This window comes from Dendrobium catenatum, unplaced genomic scaffold, assembly GCF_001605985.2.
Source record: "Dendrobium catenatum unplaced genomic scaffold, ASM160598v2 fragScaff_scaffold_1177, whole genome shotgun sequence".
NCBI classification, from domain to species: Eukaryota; Viridiplantae; Streptophyta; class Magnoliopsida; order Asparagales; family Orchidaceae; genus Dendrobium; species Dendrobium catenatum.
The window spans coordinates 66,664-88,944 of NW_021319639.1; the positions used below are offsets into that span (position 1 = coordinate 66,664).

General features: G+C 36.9%; 1 protein-coding gene across 4 annotated transcripts in view; it reads right to left on the reverse strand.

The window, feature by feature from the left end:
* The window catches only part of LOC110106918 (alkylated DNA repair protein ALKBH8 homolog), a 119,476-nt gene that overhangs the window by 42,469 nt on the left and 54,726 nt on the right, over nucleotides 1-22,281 (reverse strand). For 3 of the 4 annotated variants that reach the window (XM_028698900.1, XM_020837006.2, XM_028698899.1), the window contains exon 5: nucleotides 1,376-1,501. The exons of the other annotated variant lie outside the window; for it this stretch is intronic. In XM_028698900.1, the coding sequence (XP_028554733.1) occupies nucleotides 1,376-1,501 (126 nt within the window). The remainder of the gene's footprint in view (nucleotides 1-1,375; nucleotides 1,502-22,281) is intronic. 4 annotated transcript variants of the gene reach the window in all.

Sequence of the window (22,281 nt, forward strand, 5' to 3'; positions counted from 1 at the left end):
GACTAGCCTTAATCGAAAGTTTTCTCTCGTGATCGAGAGGGGTAATTAACTATAGGGGCTTGCACCTATAGTAAACCAGAACTCAGATCATAAAGTCCTCACAAAATGAGGGCTAAATCTATGGGTAGTGTCTTATCTACAAACCCATCTGCCTTCCAAAATTTACCCCGGAACTTATTCTGTTAAAACTCCCCTCGCTCAAATAAAAAGAAAAGAGCGACGGGGAGGCCGGGGCCGAATTTTCGGAGCCCACATCAACGTGGAAAAATCCAAAATAGGAAAAAAAACAACGAATCTATAACACACCAAGAAATCCACAATGAAAAGTGGGAGAAATAAGTATTGATCTCTCTTCTATCTCACTGTCTTCTTGCTTCTCTTCTCGTATGCACCATTCTCAATGTCTAACCTACCAAAATACAAGAAAAAGCCAAGTAAAATAACCCCAGTGGGCACAACCCTTCAGATAAATGAGAAAGAAAACCGTCCAGATTGTCTTGCAGTGCTACGGCGCCAGTTTGTAGTGTTGTGGCGCTTGAACCTATGTCTTGATCCGCAGCAACACCGTATTAATACCGATGTGGCGCTCTGCTCTCTATCGTTCAGCGCTAGAGCGTTCAGGAACACACCGCTGGGGTGCTCGAGTACGTAGCGTCGGGGTACCAGGGTGCTCAGGTACACCAGAACCCAAGCAGAGGGTAAACCCCCCACACCCCCCAGCAAGCACAACAAACTTGACGTACGAGACAACATAACAACCCGATTAATCAACACAATCAGATTCCACACATAACATAACCTTGCTGGGATGTACTTTTATAATTGTCATCTAGTGTATGATCTAATATTTATTTAAAAATTAGATAAAACAAAAAGAGACCTACACACAAATTCATTAGTTTAATCATCACAACAATCAATGTTTGTGATCATCAAAATCCTAGTTATCTCACCAAGCTCATCAGGTCCAACACAATTATTTTAAGATATATAGAATAAAGCTGATTTGTTTATGATTGATTTGTAGCTGGTGTTTAGTGGTTCTTTGCAATTTTTATGGAACTTTTGTTGGTTTGCCATTTTTTAACTGAAAAAAATTAGTTAGCGTCTAACGAACAGTTCCCAACTTGATATTTCAAGTACTTGGGTCGGTTCATAACATAGCCTATAACAAAATCATCAAAAAGCAAGTCTGGCATAGTTGTTACCGTTTTGCAAATCTTCTAATTTACATATGATGATTTAATTTTTTTAAGATATTGTTTAAAGTTTTCTTTGTGTTTATTTTCCCATCCAGCAATGTATTTCAAGTTTTTTTATTAAAAAAGCCAATTTTAGTGGCTGAACTGAATGAGGTTTCATAAATTATGCATACCGTCAGTTGATCAACCAGTTGGCCTTCGTTCTCACTTATGCCTTGAAATGATGAAATTTTTTCAATTATCGGAGAAACAAATGGTGGAAGTTCACCCAGGAACTGTTTGGTATCAACATTCCTTGTCTGCAAAAAAAGCATATACAGCAGACCGTAGAGCATTATCATATTAACAGGTGGTTCATGCATTCAAATAATAATTAAAGGAAATAACTCAATCAATTCAATTTGTAGGCTTAAATGCAGATAAAAAAAGAAATATCAAGGCAACAGACAGTATGAAGTGCCATATAAAATACTTGAGATTGAACATTGATTTATACAATCTTGGTATGGAGGCAAAGATTTGTCGAATCTGTAAAGGAGATCCCTTCAAGAACGCATTGTTGCAGTAATGTGGTAGTGGTGCAGTGAATAGTAGTATCTCGGAAATAAGAAAATAGTGAATTCTTGTCCTAAACAGAGAACGTTACTAATTAGGTATCACGCCTCAATAATATGGGGAGTTCCGATGAAGTTCTCTCAAATTTGGCTTTTTAGGATATTCGACTCTTGCGAGAGAGATTTTGCATTTCAGGTCAAATTTTAAAAAAAACGAATTAAATTATAAGACACTACAAAGAGATTTTGCTCTTTTTTTTGTTAGCTTTATTATCTAGTTTTAGGTTTCCTTATTATTAATTACCCTTCTCAACGAAGAGAAAAAACTTTCTACTAGGGCTAAATGTTGAATGCTTATTATCTAGTGAGCCAGCTTGAGCTCGCGAGCCGAGCTTATCGAGCCACGAGCTCGAGTTCGAGCTTGACGAGGCTCGACTCGCGAGGCAGCTCGAAGTTATTAAATTTAAATATTTAAAATATTATAATAATAATCCTTGCCACCCACATGTATTTTAAATCCCCCACGTGTGTATTTCAAATCTCAATGGGCAGCCCCTCTCTCTCTCTCTCTTCTCTGACAACCCCAACCATCGAATAATAAATGCTAACAGCAAACCCAAAAAATCAACTCAATACTATATCTCCCTCTCCCTTCCTCCCGCTAGCAGCAAACCCAAAAATACCCTGAATAAATTTTTTTAGGACCGCGTCGGTGGCTCAACGAGCAGCTCGAACTCGTTTGCGGTGGAACTAGTCGAGCTCAAGCTCAATTTTTGAGATCGACTTGAGTCAAGCTCGAGCTCGATATTTGACAGTTGAGCTCGACTCGAACACTCCCTAACTCGAGCTCGACTCGACTCGTTTGCACCCCTAGTGTCAAGCAGAGGAGGTGGATTCGACGAATGGAGGAGCAGCTATGGTTAGAACCAACGGGAGAATCGGGATTTGTTGTTGGTGAGGGCCTTGGTCGGCTTGTAGTTGGTGAGGGCCGAAGTCAGAGATGGATACGAGAGAGTGAGGAAGTCGACGGCAGTTGGAGGAGGCGTTTAGAAGCAAGCATGCGTGAATTCGAAGAGCTGTGCAGACACAATGAGGAAGATCTAAGGAAGAAGCTTGTGATCGCCATAGTAGTTGGAGTTTAGCAGGTTCTGTCGACAGGAGCTGCTCGTTTGAAGGCACGGATGAGCTGATCGAGTGCTCAAGTAGCAGAGGAAGTGAGATCAAGGCTTGCTTGCATGAGATTGAACAACGGAAGCTGAAGACTTCATTGGTTGTTGTCTTAATAGCGAGGGCAAATGAACGATGCAAGATTCGAGCAGAAATCTTGCGACGCAAACAGCGTCGATTTGTAGGAATATCTGCTGGATTTACATAGGCTTTCAGTAGGATATAAGGTATGGAGGTTTGAGCATGTATTTTCTTTTCTTTTCTTTTTCCTGTGTCAAGGTCAACAATAATCGAAGGTTCATTACCAGTAATTATGGATTGTGTTATTCAAGGGAACATTTACAAAGTGCACTTACAAACTTTAAGATGCATATTCATGCTTTTCAATGCATTAGTATGGTGCAATTGCTTCATTTTCAATGTCTGCATGGTACACACGCACATTATGGTGCACTTGCACGCTTTTCAATACATGTGCATGATCACTTGCATGCTTTCAATGTACTTGCAAGATTTTTGATAAGTTTGTACGGTGCAATTGCACATTTTTAAGTATTTGCATGACTTTAAAGGTGTTATATTTGAGTTGATCATTGCCTCACAAAGCATGTGGAAGCCCTGAAATTATTCAAATTTAACTGTTTGTGCTGAGTGTTTTATCATTTAAAATATGCATAGCTTTTCTTTTCAAGCTCTATTTACCAATTGTAAATTCGATAATGTATTTCACCAAATAAAATATTTTTAAGCATTTTAAAATGAGATAATTTCATCTTTATATAATTGTATCTTAATGATGTGGGCCTCACAATGAATCAGCTTTCCCTCCTATGAATAGAAGGGTAACCTACATCATTTCTCACCATTCAAGTCTATTTGAGTTTTCATTTTGCTTGGGGAGGTTCAAGAGAATTTTTAGCGTGCAAAAAAGTTTAGCAATAAGAAAGTTCTATATATACTCATAGACAAGCATTCAAATCCCTTGCATGTTCTCTCTTGACTACATTTTGTTCAATATCATTCTTTCAATGTGACACGGACATTTTAAATGTTAATACAATCTTATTTTGCATTTTGCCTATTCATTTAGCCTTATTTAGTATTATTTTGAATTTTTCCTATTCAATATAAAGCATTCAAATCGATTAACTGACTTTCATGTGATCATTTAGCTCAAATTTTGATAACCCACCTTAATGTATGAGACATCTAAGCGGAGTTTAGTCCACCCCAATACGTTAAGAAAAATATGTATAGTCGGTGTCATGAGACACCACAATAAAAATCTTCAAAACCTGCGCCAAGAACAGCATGCATGGGATATCTGCACGAGAGATTTTCAACATAGTAAATTTTCTTCGTCATGCTAACAAAAATACATGCAAGACTTATCCACTACATCGCAAGTGAGTTTCTCTCTTTGTACTAAAAAAAGCACACACATGTTCTGATCATCACATTAAACACGATGCAATGAAAAGTGTTGCTTAGAGCTTTAAAAGAAGAAAATTTTCTTTCACATTAAGCCTTGAAGGCATCAATTTTGCATAGAGAATAGATAATGTTTTCTTTAAAAAAATTAATTTTTTTCTCTTTTTTTTATTCTCTATTTTTTTACTCTTAATTTTCTTTTTTAATATAAAGATTGAGAGAGAGTAGATATAAAGAGAGTGATAAAAAGCGATGGAGAGAGAGGAATGTAGAGAGAGGATGGAATACAAAGAGAAATAGATAAAGTAAATGGAGGTGGTGGCTCTATTAAAGGTTGGTTGTTAGCGGATGTAGACAACGGTTGTCAAAGTTTGGACGGTAGTTTAGGCTGCGTTGAGAAAGGGAGTAACGACTTTGAAGAGTATTGGCTAAGGTCATCACCCTCATCTAGGTTGGGAAGAGAGAGTGCAATGGTCATAGGAGAATGAGTTCGACAACAATTGCGTCGAAGATTTTGTGAGAGAGGTTGCATCTAGTGTGGCAGTGTTTGACTGGAGTTGGAGTGTAGTCGTATTTTGGTTAAGGTGTGAGCGATTAAGAGTAGGAGACAAGCTTTATTTGAGAGAATGAGAGAGAAAAAAAGAAACCAAATGGGTTCAATTGATGTGCGAGGGGAATTGGAGTAGATGTTGAAGTCAATGGTTGAGGTTGCAGTTGTAGAAGTCGAGAGATGAGTAAGATCAACGTGTGAGAAGGTCTGCAAAGGGCGTGTGAGAAAGAAGATGAATTGGGCTTGATTGCAAAGCCCTACATGGGGTCCTGGTTGGGCACCCATTGGGTACCCATGCTTTACTCGGACGGGCTTCGCCCACCCATGGTGACTTTTGGGATGTCGTACCCACCTACACCCACCCACTTTCCATGCTTTTTTAATGTAGTAAGCCACGGACTGATGGCTTCGAGGCTCGTTTCCCTTTGCTCTGATTGAAAACTTTCAAGCAACATATCAGAATTTACTGCAGTCACAGCGTGGTTTAAGTGCTCCACACTACTTAGTGAGGATTGTCGTAATATAAGATATGCAGTGATTAGAAATATAAATTGATTTATCCCCCGATGTTGAGTACCCACCCACAAAGTCATGGGCGTACCCATACCCACCCATAACCATTGGGTATGAGTGGATACATGGGTAGGTACATGGGTATGGGTACCCAATGCAGAGCTCTGCTTGATTGCAAGACAAGTCGTGCAATCTCAACAAGGGCGCATGGGGCTAGGGTTGGATGAGCACATTGGGGGTTGCTTGCGTAGGTTTTGGGAGGAAGTTGGTCGGTCTTCATCAGAGTCAATTTGCAAGCTGCTAAAGACCGCTTGTTGGACTGAAAGCAAAGGCAAAAGAGGAGTGTTTCAATATTTGTTTAGGAGCTAACGAATGAGAGAAAAAAAAAAAAAAAAGAGGGAACGTGTGCATTGGGGAGCTCAGCGAAGAGCCTGAAGTCTAGGGAGAAAAGAAGAGCGGAAGAGGTTAGAAATGGTTTTTCTTTTTTAGTTCACTGGCCAAGATAGAGGAGAAGGGACTGGAGAGATGGATGGGATGAATTTGACGCTACAAAACATACGAGAAGGCAGAGAAACCAACAAGATTCACAGGATTTGACTAGGGGGATGTTTGGTTTGTAGTAAACAGGGTGTAAAGTATTGCAAATGCAAGAATTTTGAAGATATTGATATTTGGTCTAAAGTAAAAGAAATGCAAAGTAAGATTTAAAAGTATTCGGAATGCACCGTCTTGTTTAAACTTAGTGTATTTAAAAATCGTTAAACATGGCTGATTTCTAAATAAACTGTAAATTATCTATCATTGACATCGCTAGGTACCACTTCCGCCGCTGATACCGGCCAATCGCCGCTTTTTTCCACCTACTTCCACTAGAACCACCACCGCCACTTTTGCCCACCAATGGCAAGGATCTTTTTACGATAACCTTGATGCTACAAACACACCAACAAATTCCACTCGGCAGAAAGACTAACATCTGAATATTTTGATGTAAGCACTACAATTTGAGTTAGAATGATTTGATGTTGCATCCATCATCTATATTGAATCCCCCAATCCAACTTATGAAACAAGTACCGACGTTAATAGTACTCATTTTGTTAAGAATAACACCACACTAGTGTGAACATAATTAATCAATACTCCATCACACCAATCAATGCATTCCTTCCTCTCATCAGTTTCCATGAGATTTCTTAAATTATAAAATTAAAAGAAAACAAGCAAATGAACCACATTCTATCATCAACTTCCTCACAACTACAGACATACAATTTTCCATCAGGACTAAAACTAGAAAATAAAGGTTCATTTGTGTTTATCTATTAGGTTAACGTCCATAACAATTTTAGGATTAACCTTTGTTCTTTTGCAACTATTATGTTATTCATATGTTCTGAGATTTTATGAAGTCTATAAAATAACTAACTTATAAATCCGATTATATTACCAAACTCTAGCATCTTAAAACCCATTGCTAATCTATAAAAATCGAATGAGACATAGCAACACCTAACGTCAACAGCTGTATGAATGAAATTTGATTAATTTTTGAATACTTTGACAATATAAATAAAGTTTAGCTGTTAGCTTAATATTTTAAGCCTGGTACGAAACTGGTTTTAACATCAAGATCTAATTGTTTGCTCGTCTTTCAACCACTATTAATTATACAATCCGAGATGATTCTTTTTTAACTTTGAAATGAGCAAGTGAAACTGGCTTTAGTGGTAGAATAATCAGAACAAAAGGGTTCAAATGGTAGAACAAAGCGTAATTGCAAATGAACGAAAAAATTAATTCTTAAATAAATAATTTCGGAAGAATGATGGCAAAGTTTGATGGGATGTCTAACAATCTGCGAACCATTAAAACTCTACAGTTTGGCAAGACTACTTAAGAAGAAGCTTCTCATAGTCTAACGATTACGTGATTATTTGTTGTTTAGTAATCATCTATCGAAATAATAGTATTTTTCAGGTATAAATATTAGTAGGTAAGAAACTCTACTCCAGAATAAATCATAATTTCATTTTTAACAACTGGTGGTTGTAGTGTGCTTTTGGATAAAGCAGAGAAAGCATGGGACATCTCTAAGGATGGTCTTTTCACCATCTTTTGAGATTTTCTCAAAGAGATAATGATCTTTCATTTTGATCCAATTTTTCTGCCTGATTGAATGGAACTTTTGTGATGGAATTGCATTTCGTTTCATATCAAAATTTAAGATAATATATGACAATGTAGCACTAAGAGGTTTATTACATTAATATTAGTTCAGCGTATATATGCCAAAAATAAATTTTAAAGTTCTATCTAGAAACAGTGACTTTGCAAGCTTATAATTTAGTGCATAATTCTCGGATCTGAGCAAATTAGAAAATATTGTAGTCCTTATGTGCTCTTATCATTTCATGCAACCTAATAATTTCTATGAATCTCATTTAGATGCACAAATTAGAAATACAAGTTATTGCATGGTTAATTACCATATGATACAATTAGCTTTGAAATTATAGTAAGTGCATGCTAATGTATTATTGACCTTGAGGCATCAGGCTTTGGGAATAGTTTCCTGGTGCTATCTTTGAGAAATATTTCGCATTATAAGAGCAACGACCTATAAGGCATGAGTTTATTTCCATTCAATTGGGAGACAAAATAAGGTGCATTGTGTGAGATTCTCAACAGCTCTAATGGGAAATTGTGAGCATGGATTTTTATCGGGACAATCAATGGGAAATGGTAAAGAAATGGGAGCATTCAAAGGAAAATAGATGGAGTTGGCAAGCCAAGATACTTCCAATAAAATCAAAAGAGGGAGAGATCAAATGAAAGTGAGAGAGAGAGAGAGAGAGAGAGAGTCAAAACACTGCAGAAGACAAAAAAATGTGAAGACAGTAGCATTGTTTCTTAAGCCCATTATGCAGAGGGGAGAAGCTTTTACTCTAAATAAGTAATAAAGCTTATGAATTAGGCTTATCTCTGTCCCTTCAATGAGAATGAAATATAATGGAGGGGAGTAGAAGAGATGCAGGAGTCTCAAAGGATTGCTCAGGTGCTCACTTGCTAACTCCTGTGATAGCTTAACGAAGGCTTACTTCTAGGCCCAAACCATTCAACAAGGATTCCTTTACTAATTATGCTGAACAAACATCTGCCAACCAAGGTAGTGGAGGACGCGTCCATAAGGCTCTTGCAAGAGTGTTATTATATGCATCATGCTAAATAAGGAAAGCATTGGAAACCACAAATTTTCATTGAACTATAGGTCTGACAAGTTGCGGTCTCTGGTTGTGGCAGTCTAGTAGCATAAAAGACCACTATAAAACGTGTAGAGTTTTGGCATTATGGGCTCCAAAATTTTGAGTTTTTGAGGCCCCAACCTCTTTGGGTATATTTAAGGAGTATTTTAATAAATTAGGCTCCAGAGGAAATTTTTGAAAGGTAGATTAGATACAGATAAGACACTACACAAATATTTCATCCTAGTATGCAAAAACTTTAAGATCTGAGTTAGAGTTTCCTATAGGTGCAAGCCACTATAATTAATTACCCCTCCCGAAGAACACTTTCAATTAAGACTAGTCATTAAATAAGCATTAATACATAGCATATAGCAATAATAGATTAAGATGTTTTAAAATAAAAATTTTATCATCTTACATTTAAAGCGAATGGTGGGAGGAATGATAATGAATTTGATCAAGATCCAATGATTTAGTCATCCCAGGTCATCATGGCCCCTAGTCTACTTAGTCAGAAGAGATTGTCGACCCAACCTAATAGAAGAATCCTAGTCGACATCCATGGATTGCTTCATACAAAATATATGATAGATTTGGGTTGAATGTTTGCCCAAGGGACGAATTCAAGTCAATATTAGCTAACATAGGGCTTTGTGTTATATCGATTATATCCTATAATTCATTATTCAAGGTTATTAGTCAATGGGAAACATATGGACTTTAGCCATGACCATAATATAGTGGAGGCATTCGACCAAGCCACTGAGTTGGAGGAAAGCAGACATAATCGTTTACCACGTAGAGCCGTTCGGCAAAACCACGAGTTATATGTAGAATTGTTTCGCCAAACCACGAGCCGTTCGGCCAAACCACGAGTTATATGTAGAGCTATTGAGCCAAGCTACAGGTGTTATGAAACCGTTGGGCCAAGCCACCAATTAAAGAACAAGTGTCACATCTTTACTAGTAGGATATTATTTTAGAATGAATCATAGTGATATTTTCAGTTGGATATTCTCTCTTAAGATGTTGTTGTATTGTTGAACTTATCGTCCTCGTCAAATAGTTGTGAAGGGTGGATGAGTTTTGTTTTAAATTGGGTGATTAATTTTAATTTTACGTATTAAAATTTTGGTAAATGTTGAGCTTTAGAGTAATGGTAAACATTTGAAAATTGACCTCTTCGGTTGATATTTAATTTCAACACCACCATCATTGGGGTTTTGAATAACTTGAATATTTATCATTTGAACTGTACCAACTCTATCAACCTATTGGCAAAGGATCGGGTTCGATCTGAGTTTACACTTGGCATTTTAATGATAGTCACCCCCAGTTGATATTCTTTTTCAAAAAAGTCATCATCAGGGTTTCTATAATTTTATTTAATTATTCGAACTTTGTTGACTCTGTAGATCTGCTAATAGAGGATTAAGTTTGACAACTGATCTTATGAGTTATCGTACGAACACTAGGAACCGAGAACTTATATTTTTATGATGAGTTTTATTTAAAATCCTTTAAACACCTAATATAAATTTTAAAATAAATATCTTAGTTAATTTTATGGTTGTATATTTGTTTGTTGATCCAACTCGTGTCAACTCCAATCCATTCAAGGACGAGAATTAGACCTGAAATTAAGATTGATCCGTAGCTCCGTGTAGCGTTTCAGACTTTAAAGTTTGCAAACTAAGCACATTGGTCGAAGCACATGCAGATGATTAATTTGAAAAATAGGATTTTAAGTTAGTACGCTTTTAACCCCACGCAGCATTAACATTTTTGTTTATAAGTTTAGCAAAATTATTAGAGCACGTGAAGGTAATTCAAATAATCACCTAAATTATAATGCAAGCTTTTTGATGTATGCAATCTTTTTGATGTATTTGCACTATGCATTTGCATGCTTTTTGAAGCACTCACACAGTGCATATGCATGCTTTCAACATATTAACACATATTTCAGTGCATGTACTTGCAAATATTTTTGTGCATTTGCATAACATGTTTGTGCACTTTTAATTTATTTGCATGTCTTTCAATGTCTCGACATGCTTCTCGAGATAATATGTTTTATTGGCTTATTGCACACTTCCTAAGATAGTGACATGTTTCTCAAGACAGTAGCACACTTCTCGGGACTATAACATATTTTACAGGGCTATTGCAAGCTTTTAGAGGCATCCACACACTTCTCGAGGAAACATGCTTGAATTTAGAAATTTATATTTTTTATGTATGAGGAGATTATAAAATATTTAAATTTAATTATTTGTGCAAGTGATCGTAATTTGAGTATGAGCAAAATTTCATTTAAGGGCCTATAGTATGTCGTTTGTCCACTTGTAAATGTTACGGATCCGGTGGTGTTAGTTGAAGGCGAATTAGGCTTCGTTTGTTGTAGATAAAAGAGATGTTTGATTCATTTAGCCCATTAAAGTTTAAATTTAACATAGCATATAAGGTTATCCATTCAATTGAAGTTAGGAATTTCAGTGCTGCTCATTAGTGTCCTATTATGTTCGTTGTGTTCTTAGTTGTCGCCTATAAGCAAGTTGATGTGAGCTTTACAAGTTTTCTATTGTTGCTCATAGACAGGTTGTAGTATTCATTAAAGGTATCTTGCTATTGCCCCTAAGCGGGCTGTTGTAAACGAGTCTCTTGTATACGCCTTTGGGAAAGCTATTAGATTCAATACAAGTTCCTTGTTATTTCGCGTAGGCGAACCGTTATATGCATAATAAGTCCTTGATCATTGCTCATAAGAGGATTGACATGTTCATCAAAAGTCTATTGTCCTTGCCAGCAAGCGAGCTATGACATTCCAATATTAAAAATATGTTGTTCTTTCCCGTAGGAGAGTTCTTACAAGTCCTTCCTCTTATTCTTTTGTTAGGAAATACTTGAAGATTTCAAGTAAAACCTAACACTATTGGTAAAAACAGCAAAACAGTCTACAAATCAATGGAAAATAGCAAAAACAGTTATTTAATGAAAGAAATCAAATAGAACAGAAATAAAATGTAAAATACAATTGATTCTCTATTCGAGAGGAGGATCTATCTCTACCAAGTCTCTAGGCGCCGCTAGAGCCCAAAAACCTAAACCTAAGAGTTCTCAAATTTCAGCCAAATTCAAGATACCCTAACCCTAGAAAAACAAACTATTTAATGAATACAATCCAAAAGAAAATCTCTAAACAGTCCCTTCATTCAAATTTCCCTCCAAACTCCCTCAAAAATCTTTCCTAAACAGCTTTTTTGGAATCGGCGGCTTGTTTGGGGTGTACAAGAGAGGCGGAACTTCCGCCTCTGTTCCGCCTAGGCCAGTCTTGTCCAATGGACCAGTCTAACATCTTTCCCGTAGGCGAACTGTCACATTCATTGCAAGTCCCCTATTCTCGCATATAGGCAAGCCATCACATTCGCTACAAGTCTCCTGTCCCTTGCCCGTAGGCAAGTTGTTGTGTTCATCATAGTTCCAATGTCCTTGCTCATAGACGAGTTGTTTTATACATTATAGGTTTCATGCCTTTGTAAGACCCAAAAATTTCAGGTATGTAAAATTGTAATTAATTAAATGTCTTGAAACTTATTTTAAAATTTAAGGTTAATTTTATGTTAAATTAGTATTAGCAGTTAATTAAAATAAATGAGTAAATTATTGTTATTATTAGCATATTAAACAAAGCATTTATTAATCAAAATCAAGCAATTGTTCATTGGTTTCGTTTCATGTTAATAATCTTCCCACTCGGTCTTATTGTGACAGCCTTCAATTGGCATATGAAGTGGAGAGTGGAATGGAGGTCTTGGTTGGGTATGCGTGTGATAAGCAGAAGGGAATGAGGGTTCGACTTGTGAATGAAGGATCGAGTGTAGTGGTTAAGCAAGGAGCGGAGAACAGGGACCATGTGAGAGCAAGTATTGTTGGATCGGCTTCAATGTCAATAGAAGAAGGCAGAAAAATATAGAAGGCAGAGTGGAAATCCTGTAAGAACCTTCAGATGTGAGAGATCAGATAAGGGAATTGGTTCTCGATGGAGTTAGAAGCAGAGTGCCTTCGCCTAAGTGGGAGAAGATTTAGATGAGGGCTTGTGAGTGCTGGAAGCAAGTACTACTGTGAGTAAAGACTGATCTATGTAAAGGAAGAAGAAGAGGAAAAAAAAGAAAATTTGAGGCAAAGGATTTAAGGTAAGTGGTTGGTTTTTATATTGCAATGTTATAGGTGTCTTTTAGAATTCCTAAAATTAGTAAAAGTTTCTAAAAAAAATTAAACCAATTTTGTTAGGATTCGATTAGTAAATGCAGAGAGGTTACGAAGTAATTTATATTACAAAAAAGGTGCAAGGTGTCGAATTTAAGGAGACAACTCGTCAGAAAGGTAAGGAATGTAATTTTAAATTAAAAAGTAAATAGTCATTTCTAGACATATACACTTGTACTTGAATGAATTGAAGGGAACCAGACATCAAAGAGATTCAAAGTTAATCATATTGTTTAAGATATGTTCATAGCCAAGTGTTAAGGTATAAATGACCAAATGTGAATTTGGATTGTTTAAGTTGAAAATTAGATATAAAATGATTTGATAGATGTTTTCCAAATTGACAGTATGTTGGAAAGAAAGCACTAAATTATGTAATTGATTCTTATTCTTTTGATGTTAGCAGTTTGGTAAATGTATATTTTTATATTAAGCCTAAAATTATGACAATTGTCATATGATTTCATAAAAATTTGAAGCTTAATAAATATCATATTAATAAAGTTTTGTAATGAAATAAGATAATACCTGCAGCAAAATGGACCCCGAATGAGAAAAAAAAGGACCTCAAAGTAGTTCAATAGTGATAATGTCAGATTTACTTGGGCAACATTAAATATTATTATAAAAGCTTTGAAAGCTAACTAAATGTTAAATGATGGCCAAATCCTGAAATAACTAAGTATGTTATTAGGCACGGGCTTCAAATCATATGAAAATGAAAAGTAGGGTAGACAATAAAAAGATCTTTATAAGAAACAGAATATGTTTTAATAGTTCTGTAAATAACTTTATGAGTTTAATTTATTTATGAACTTATTTATATAATGTTTTATTTTTGTTTTATTGTTTGTTAAACTTCTTTATTTGAATTGTATAATTTTTTGAGATTTATAGATCACAAGTTTTTATATTGGATGTTGTTACAACAAAAGGTAAGGAAAAAGTGGAAGCCTATTAGGCTCAGGTCTCAGGTTAATAAATCTTTAAGTTTTATTATTTAGCAGTGTTTGTTATTTCTACAGCAGAGGTACGTAGACTGTTAATTATTGTGATGTTTGAATTTTTTAGTGGCTCTTAATCATAATGATGATGTAAGTGAAACTATTTAAATGCTTCTTTTTTTATAAAAATATATTATGTTGTGAATGGAATATATATATATATATATATATATATATATATATATATATGAAAATGATTAAAAGTGATTTAAATGTTGAAGGATAAGAAGCTGAAATATTGAATGTTATATTTTCTCTGTTACACCCTGCGATGTTGATAAGGAGTGTCATGGGGTTTTACCTCCTTTACCCGTGGGCGAGCTAATATGCACATTATAGGTTCCATGCTAGTGCTCGTAGGCAAGTTCTGTGTTCATTAAGAGTTCCCTATTTGTCCTTTAAATTTCATAAATTTTACATGATTATATTTAATTTAAAAATATATTTCAAGTCTAATTCCCTGTGAGTAGCCATTTTAAAATTTAACAACCTTCCAGCGTGATGTAGTCAAGAATTTACATTTTATTTATTTTTATTTTTATTTTTATTTTTAAAGTTATGAATTTTATTTTGTATTGCCTTATGATGAAAACTACCCATGATCATGTTGGGTTCGATGCTCTCAGGTTGGTTCACACCATTTTTCCTGCCACTTGTGTTGATCTTATTTCCTTACTCTTTGGTGGCTAGTTCAGTATTTAATTTGGGTTATGTATGTGTGTGTGTATAGAGAGAGAGAAAGGGGTAGGGCTTAGTTGGTTGTAGTTGCTCGGCCACTGACTTTTGCCAACAGCGATAGGTTTTGTCGGCCTGGTAGAATGGCTGAGAGGGGTTTTAGGAGAGGTGTATGTATTGAAGAGGGGCAGTAAATAGGTTGGGCTTGTGTGGGGAGTTTGATTTCAGCTTATGGAAAGTAGAAGGCAGTCTGAGAGGGTTCAAGAGATCTAGCCAGCAATTTGGAGTTGAATAGTAGCTCTTTGGCTAAATGGAGTTGCTGGTGTGTGGTTAGACTGTTGGAGGAGGTACAGAGGAGTCTAGGCGAACTCGCGTAGAGGTAGGGTCAGTCAATTGGGTTTAGTTGGTCGAATGGAGAAGCAGGAACGGGCTAGCTGCGAGTTGCGAGAGGTATCGAACAAGGAAAGGAAAGATGATGAGTTCGGTGAATTGCTAGTAGCGTATGAGTAAACTGATGCAGGAAGAAGGGAAGCAACCTGGGAGATCGGTAGTGGTGCTTAGGTGACCTGCTAGAGGCGTGAGTGAGAGAGCTAAAGGAGGAAGGGTGTTTGTAGAAGGGGAAGTGGATTGTGGTCTGGGAGATTCGTGTGCAACAGGGACAGGGCTGGGAGTTTTGGTTATTGTTGTATGAAGAACAACGAGATAGAAGAGCTGCTATACAAGGCTTTGTAAAAGGAAGATAGGGGCTGGATTTGGTTTTGGGAGATTGAAGAAGCTACAGGCAAGAGAGAAGGAGCTTGCAAACTGCAAGTTTCGTACAAAGGAGTCGTGAGGCAGCAGTAAGTCATGGGTCTCGAATAGAGGAAGCAAGTGAGGAGATATGTATGTGAGAGGGAGTTTCGTGAAGTGGCAGTGGCGGAACTATTCTATGTTTAGGAAGGGCAATTTCCAGTTTTCCACCCCACCCCGTAAAAAAAAAATTTAATTGAGAGTGGCAATTAAGTAACTTGACCCCCACTAAGTCTCTTGTTTTGCCACCCCTTTGCCCTAACCATCCGAAATCACACTCGGCCGAAAGAAATTCGCGCAAGAGGAGAGAAGTCTTCGGAGTTCAATCAGCTGATTCGCGCAAGAGGCTTCGGAGTTTGGAGTTCGCCAGTCCGGTCGACTGTTTGCGGTCGAAAATCTATTCGCTTGGGGAGGGAAACGTCCGCGTGTCGGACGTTGTCACCTTGGAGTTTCGTTCATGAATCGTGAGGGCGTCCGGCGTCGAGAGATCCTCATCCCAAGGACGTCTACGTCAGTTTTGAACAGATTGTTTGATTGTTCTATTTGTTATTTTATGTTTGATTTTCTATTTTTTTTTTTATTTGATTTTCATATCGAAATGGGATTATGGAAGAAATTCCTATGTTTTAAAGTGACGTCTTGTTATATTTCACCTTTATATTTTGAACTGCATTTTGGTGTTCACTGTTTATGCTATGAAATGGAATTATTTTGATTTATCTATGATCACTTAATTTGTATTGATTTTTTTCCGTGTGCGGGTAGAAATTGTGATGGTGGATCAAATAAATTGATGAATTGTTTGTATATATTTTGTTTGAGAACGGGAGATTTTGATGCTTCTATGAAATTGTTTGGAATTAGGTGCCTGCAATTTTAGCTAAAAGAGGGATGTTATGGACTGATGAGATTGAAATTTTTTTAATTGTTTAAAGTGGATTCTTTGAATATTGAGTGTACTCTATTTTGCTGACATATGAATCACATAAATAAAGAGTTGTAGTTAGTTGTGACATTCCCAATTAACCGTAGCCATTGGGCTTCCAAAACCACTTTAACTCTTTATATTGGTAGCACATATAAATCAACTAGAAAGTGTTGTCCTTGCATACTTGTGAAACACTCGTTGAGCATTCATAGAATCTGTGATCAGGGTTATGATGGGGCACCCAATATGCGAGGAGAAATTAATGGTTTAAAGACACTTATTCTTCATGATAATCCTTAAGTTTAATATGTTTATTATTTTGTTCATCAACTACAATTATGCTTGGTAGCAGTAGCGAAGAATCATTAGCAAGTTAAACATCTATTTTAGTTTACTTCTAAAATTATAAATACTATTGGGGCTTCCTGTAAGAGATCGGATGCTCTCAAAGCAATTCAGCATGATAAAATACTTTCACATCCCAAAGAGGGCAATCTCCTAAGCGTTCATGGTTTAAATCAAGAGACTAATCTACAAAAATCAAGTGATACTCGATAGAGTTCATATTTTCATTTTTTAATTAGTCTCATGAAAATGTATGTTTCTGTAATTGAGTTACTTGAGATTGTTACATAATCCGACAGTCGATTGAAGCAAGTGTTCTGATGTAATCAATAATTTGGGAAGGGCCCCAAATTTTTTATCACAAAAAGAAAACTCTTTCTAGATAATAAAAACTTACATGAACTCACAAAAACTCGACAAATTAGACAATTTATGACTTTCAAAACAAATTAAACTCCACTTTATAAAATACAATGACTTACAAACTTTAACGCTTACAAACAATAAGATAAGGACACAACGACATTCCTAAAACTGCTTGCCAGATGTTGAGAAGAAGGATACAGGTGGGGTGATCACTTGCGTAGAGAAGAAAGAGGTTAGAAACCCGAGAATAAAGAGGAGAAGCTCGCAAGTTTTCCTAGAGGAGAAAGAGAATGGAATAAGCTCGCAAGCTTTTCCACGAAGAAACCCACAGTTTCTATATAAAATCATAATCATCGCCTTCTTAAAACATCTAAAAACATCTTCTATATATAGACCAAAAGAAAGAATACAAACAGCCACTAAAACTCTTCAAATACTTAATTAAATGAGGGAAATGAAAGGCCAACGGTCCTCTTTTTTTTTTTATTCCCAAACGGCACAGCCAAAACAGAGAAGGAGCCCATGATTCCCAGTAGGAAACCGCAAAACCCGAATAGCCAGCACAAAACCGACGAGGCAAAGTGATGGGGACATCAGATTTCGACACGTACCATCGCCGGAGACGCAGATCAACGGCTACGATCCAGAGTCTTTATTTCTGATTTATTTGCATCTTATGTTATGACTGTATTTTCCTTTGTTTTCCTAGTTTGCCCCTGAGGGCATTGTTTCACTTATGTAGCCCTGAGGGCATTTATGTCATTTTAGTTATGTTTATTTTGGCCTCCTTATATGAGGCATCATACATTGTAATAGCTTTAGTTTTGATGAATGAAAATTTGACATTTCATGTTCTTTTTGTGAGTGCAAATCTCCTCGATCTCTTAGTGAGTTCATAGGAGAAACTATATCTCTTTGTGAGTTCTAGGCTTTCTTGTTCTACTATTTTTCTTATGTCTCTTGATCACTTCGTCATCGTGGAGATTTGGGTCGAAGCATTTGTGGAGATTGGAATTCACGCTTGAATCCCTAGTTTTTCCCTACCTCTTCCCCTCCCTTGCTCACTGCCGCCCCCCCCCAAGCCACATCACCCCCTTCACATGGCCGGCCCCCTCTCCCTCTTTCTCCCCTATTAATTCCCTTTTAATACCCCCTTAATCCTTTCCCTCCTAAGTTAATTTCAATTTCAAATTTTGAAACTGAAATTAATCTCTCCAGACTTTTGGAAATCTTAATTAAAAATTCAGATTTTTGTTTTTCCCTCACAACCTCACCCGCCCCCTCTCCCCTCCAAAACCCGTGCCCCCCTCCCTCTCCATAAACTCACGGCTAGCTCTTCCCCCCCCCCCCTGTTTGTCTCCCCTACTCAATCCCACCATGCATGGCAGACCCTGAATTTGAGTGGGGGCTTGTGTTCGACGCCCACGGTAATCTCAACATCCTACAATCGTCATTCTTCGACGTGGGATTTGACCCCGACGACGACCCCGTTGGAGCTTACTTTGATCGGATCCTCCCGACCCTCGTGCAAGTCATCGACAGACAAAATCCAGACTACGAGTGGACCATCGACGGCAGACCTTCCACGCCACCTCCACATCCTACGCCTTCTTCTCCATCACTACGGATCGCCGGCATCGTCTACCTCGGAGTGGTCTCATCCCTTGTGTGGTTCTTCTTCCTCCGACAACCCTAGACATAGAAGAGTGAGCTTAAGCCTCAAGGTGAGACGATCGCTTTGTTAACCGCCGGATTCTAGTTGGCTTTTCATTATTATTACTTTTAATTGACGTCGTTATTTTATCGATCTTGCTAATTTAGTTGTAACAACTTGCCTAGACTTGGTTGAAATCTAAGATCTTTTTGAAGTATCAATTGTGAGAAGCATCAAGATTGTACTATCATTATTTTAACGAACTTTTATTAATTTTCTAAGACTCAATTCCTGGTTTCACATCACAAAGGCACGGAATTTCTCCCAGCAGAAGGAAATCAACAGCCAGTCACAGGAACCAGGCAGAAATCCACGGAACCAAGCAGCAATCCACGGAACCAAAGGGGCAAAGGCACGGGAACACCTGCCAGCACAGGAAACCAGCAGCCAACCACAGAAACTAAGGGGACAAAGGCACGGAATTCTTCCCAGCACAGGAAACCAACAGCCAAACACGGGAACCCAATGAACAGAGCACGGAAAAACATCAGCCAACCACGGAAACCCAACCACGGAAACCCAAGAGACAAAGCACGGGAAACCACCCTAGCACAAGAAACTAATAGACAAAGGGAAGGAGAAGAGACTCTAGTGGAGAAACCAAAGAGCCACAAGAAGAAATCAAAGGGACAAATAAAAAAGGGGAATGAATCTAATAATTCTTCAATAAATGAACTAAAAAAATAGCTCATAATGAGCTAAATTTTAGCTCAAAATATTAATGAGCTAGCAAGTCCAAAAGAGGTCAAAACAAAAATTTAGGATTTGGTTTGACCTCCCCCCCCCTGCCTACATCAAACTCCCCTACTTGAAAAACTCATCTCCCGATGAGTTGCCTTTTGTTTTCTTCCGATGAGGTGAAGACGGTGCATCCAGTTCTTTAATTTTTTTCATACCTTTTTAGAATTTTTTATCGTTCTTGCATAAACTGATCTTGTAAGAGTTGTTTCTTTTTCATATACCGCTCCGTACACAAATGCATCCATGAATGTAGTTTGTATAGTTCATATTACAGGGGATTTGTTGAATCTGATGGAATCCATCTGTCCATTGGTATTGAGTCTTCACAATCTTCAGGCTTGCTTTCTTCCACTAGATCACTATTTTTGTCTTTTTCCATTTTTCTAAAAAGACTTAACAAGACAAGACTCACAAAGAAAGAACGACTCAACCTAAAGAAACCTAGACTCACACACAACAATTGCTATGACTCACCAAGATTTACTTGACAAACCGACTCGAAAACCTATGACTTTCTAACTTGCTCTAATACCAAATTGATGTAATCAATAATTTGAGAAGGGCCCCAAATTTTTTATCACAAAAAGAAAACTCTTTCTAGATAATAAAAACTTACATGAACTCACAAAAACTCAACAAATTAGACAATTTATGACTTTCAAAACAAATTAAACTCCACTTTATAAAATAAAATGACTTACAAACTTTGACGCTTACAAACAATAACATAAGGACACAACAACATTCCTAAAACTGCTTGCCAAATGTTGAGAAGAAGGATATAGGTAGGGTGGTCACTTTCGTAGAGAAGAAAGAGGTTAGAAGCCCGAGAAGAAAGAGGAGAAGCTCGCAAGTTTTCCTAGAGGAGAAGGAGAATAGAACAAGCTCGCAAGCTTTTCCACGAAGAAACCCACAAGTTTTATCCAAAAATCATAATCATCACCTTCTTAAAACATCTAAAAACATCGTCTATATATAGACCAAAAGAGAGAATACAAACAGCCACTAAAACTCTTCAAATACTTAATTAAATGAGGGAAATGAAAGGCCAACAGTCCTCTTTTTTTTTTATTCCCAAACGGCACAGCCAAAACAGAGAAGGATCCCATGGTTCCCAGCAAGAAACTGCAAAACCCGAACAGCCAGCACAGAACCGAGGAGGCAAAGGCACGGAATTTCTCCCAGCATAGGGAAATCAATAGCCAGTCATGGGAACCAAGCAGAAATCCACGGAACCAAAGGGGTAAAGGCTAGGGAACACCTCCCAGCACAGGAAACCAACAGCCAACCACGGAAACCAAGGGGGCAAAGGCACGGAATTCTTCCCAGCACAGGAAACCAACAGCCAAACACGGGAACCCAATGGACAGAGCACGGAAAAACATCAGCCAAGCACGGAAACCCAAGAGACAAAGCATGGGAAGCCACCCTAGCACAAGAAACGAATAGACAAAGGGGAGGAGAAGAGACTCTAGTTGAGAAACCAAAGAGACACAAGAAGAAATCAAAGGGACAAATAAAAAAGGGGAATGAATCTAATAATTCTTCAATAAATGAACTAAAAAAATAACTCATAATGAGCTAAATTTTAGCTCAAAATATTAATGAGCTAGCAAGTCCAAAAGAGGTCAAAACCAAAATTTAGGATTTGGTTTGACTCCCCCCCCCAACCCTTGCCTACATCATGTTCTGATTGATATAATGGAATCCTTTGATTTTATTTTCACAATGCATTTGATGATTGCTATTTTGGGGATAACACATGAGTTATCACAATCATTACAAAGGAAAGATCAAGACATAAAAAATGCAATGAAATTGGTGAAAATATTCAAGCAATGACTACATATTCTAAGGGAAGATGGAAGGACTACTTTACTAAAGAAAGTGTCACGTTTTTGTAGTGTTTTTGAAGTTAAAGTTTCAAATATGAATGATACATACAAAATTCATCGTCGATCAATACGAAGAGGTGAAGAAATATCAAACATGCATCATTATCGTGTTGAGCTACTCTATACTTTGGTTAACATGCAACTTCAAGAGCTAAATAATCATTTTTCTGAATCTAGTACTGAGTTGTTTATTTGTATGCCATGTTTAAATCCAATTAATTTCTTCAATGCTTATGATGAGAGAAAATTCATACAACTAGTACAACTATATCTAAGTGATTTTTCTATTGTTGACATTGTGGCTCTTAAAAGTCAATTGTCAACTTACATCATAGATATGTGCACTGATAATGAGTTCTCCTCTCTAAATAGTATTGTTGATCTTGCAAAACAAATTGTTAAAGTCAAGAAGGATCGTGTGTATTTCATAGTTTACAAAATTATAACTTTATCATTAATTTTATTAGTAGTTACTGATACAGTGGAAAGAGCCTTTTCTGCAATGCGGATTACCAAACTTCGATTGCATAATAGGATGAGTGATGAATGTAAAATAAATTAATAAGCTTGTAATAATTTTCAGTTTATTTGTTATAATGCAATACAATATTTTGCTATGAATTATGTCTTTTTTTGTCTATTTATATAAAACTCCCCATCCCCCCCCGCTAAAATGGAAGGCTAGTTCCGCCCCCTGTGGAGTGGAGAGCTTGTGTTGGGGTGTTTTCACAACAGGTAGAAGACAAGGGAGAAGTTAGAGCTGGTGGAGATAAGGGCAAAGATTTGGGTATGGGCAGAAGATAAGATGCAAAATTAGTTAGGATATAGATTTTTTATTATTATTTTAACATTTTGTATTTAAATACTATATGTAATTTTTTAAATAAAAA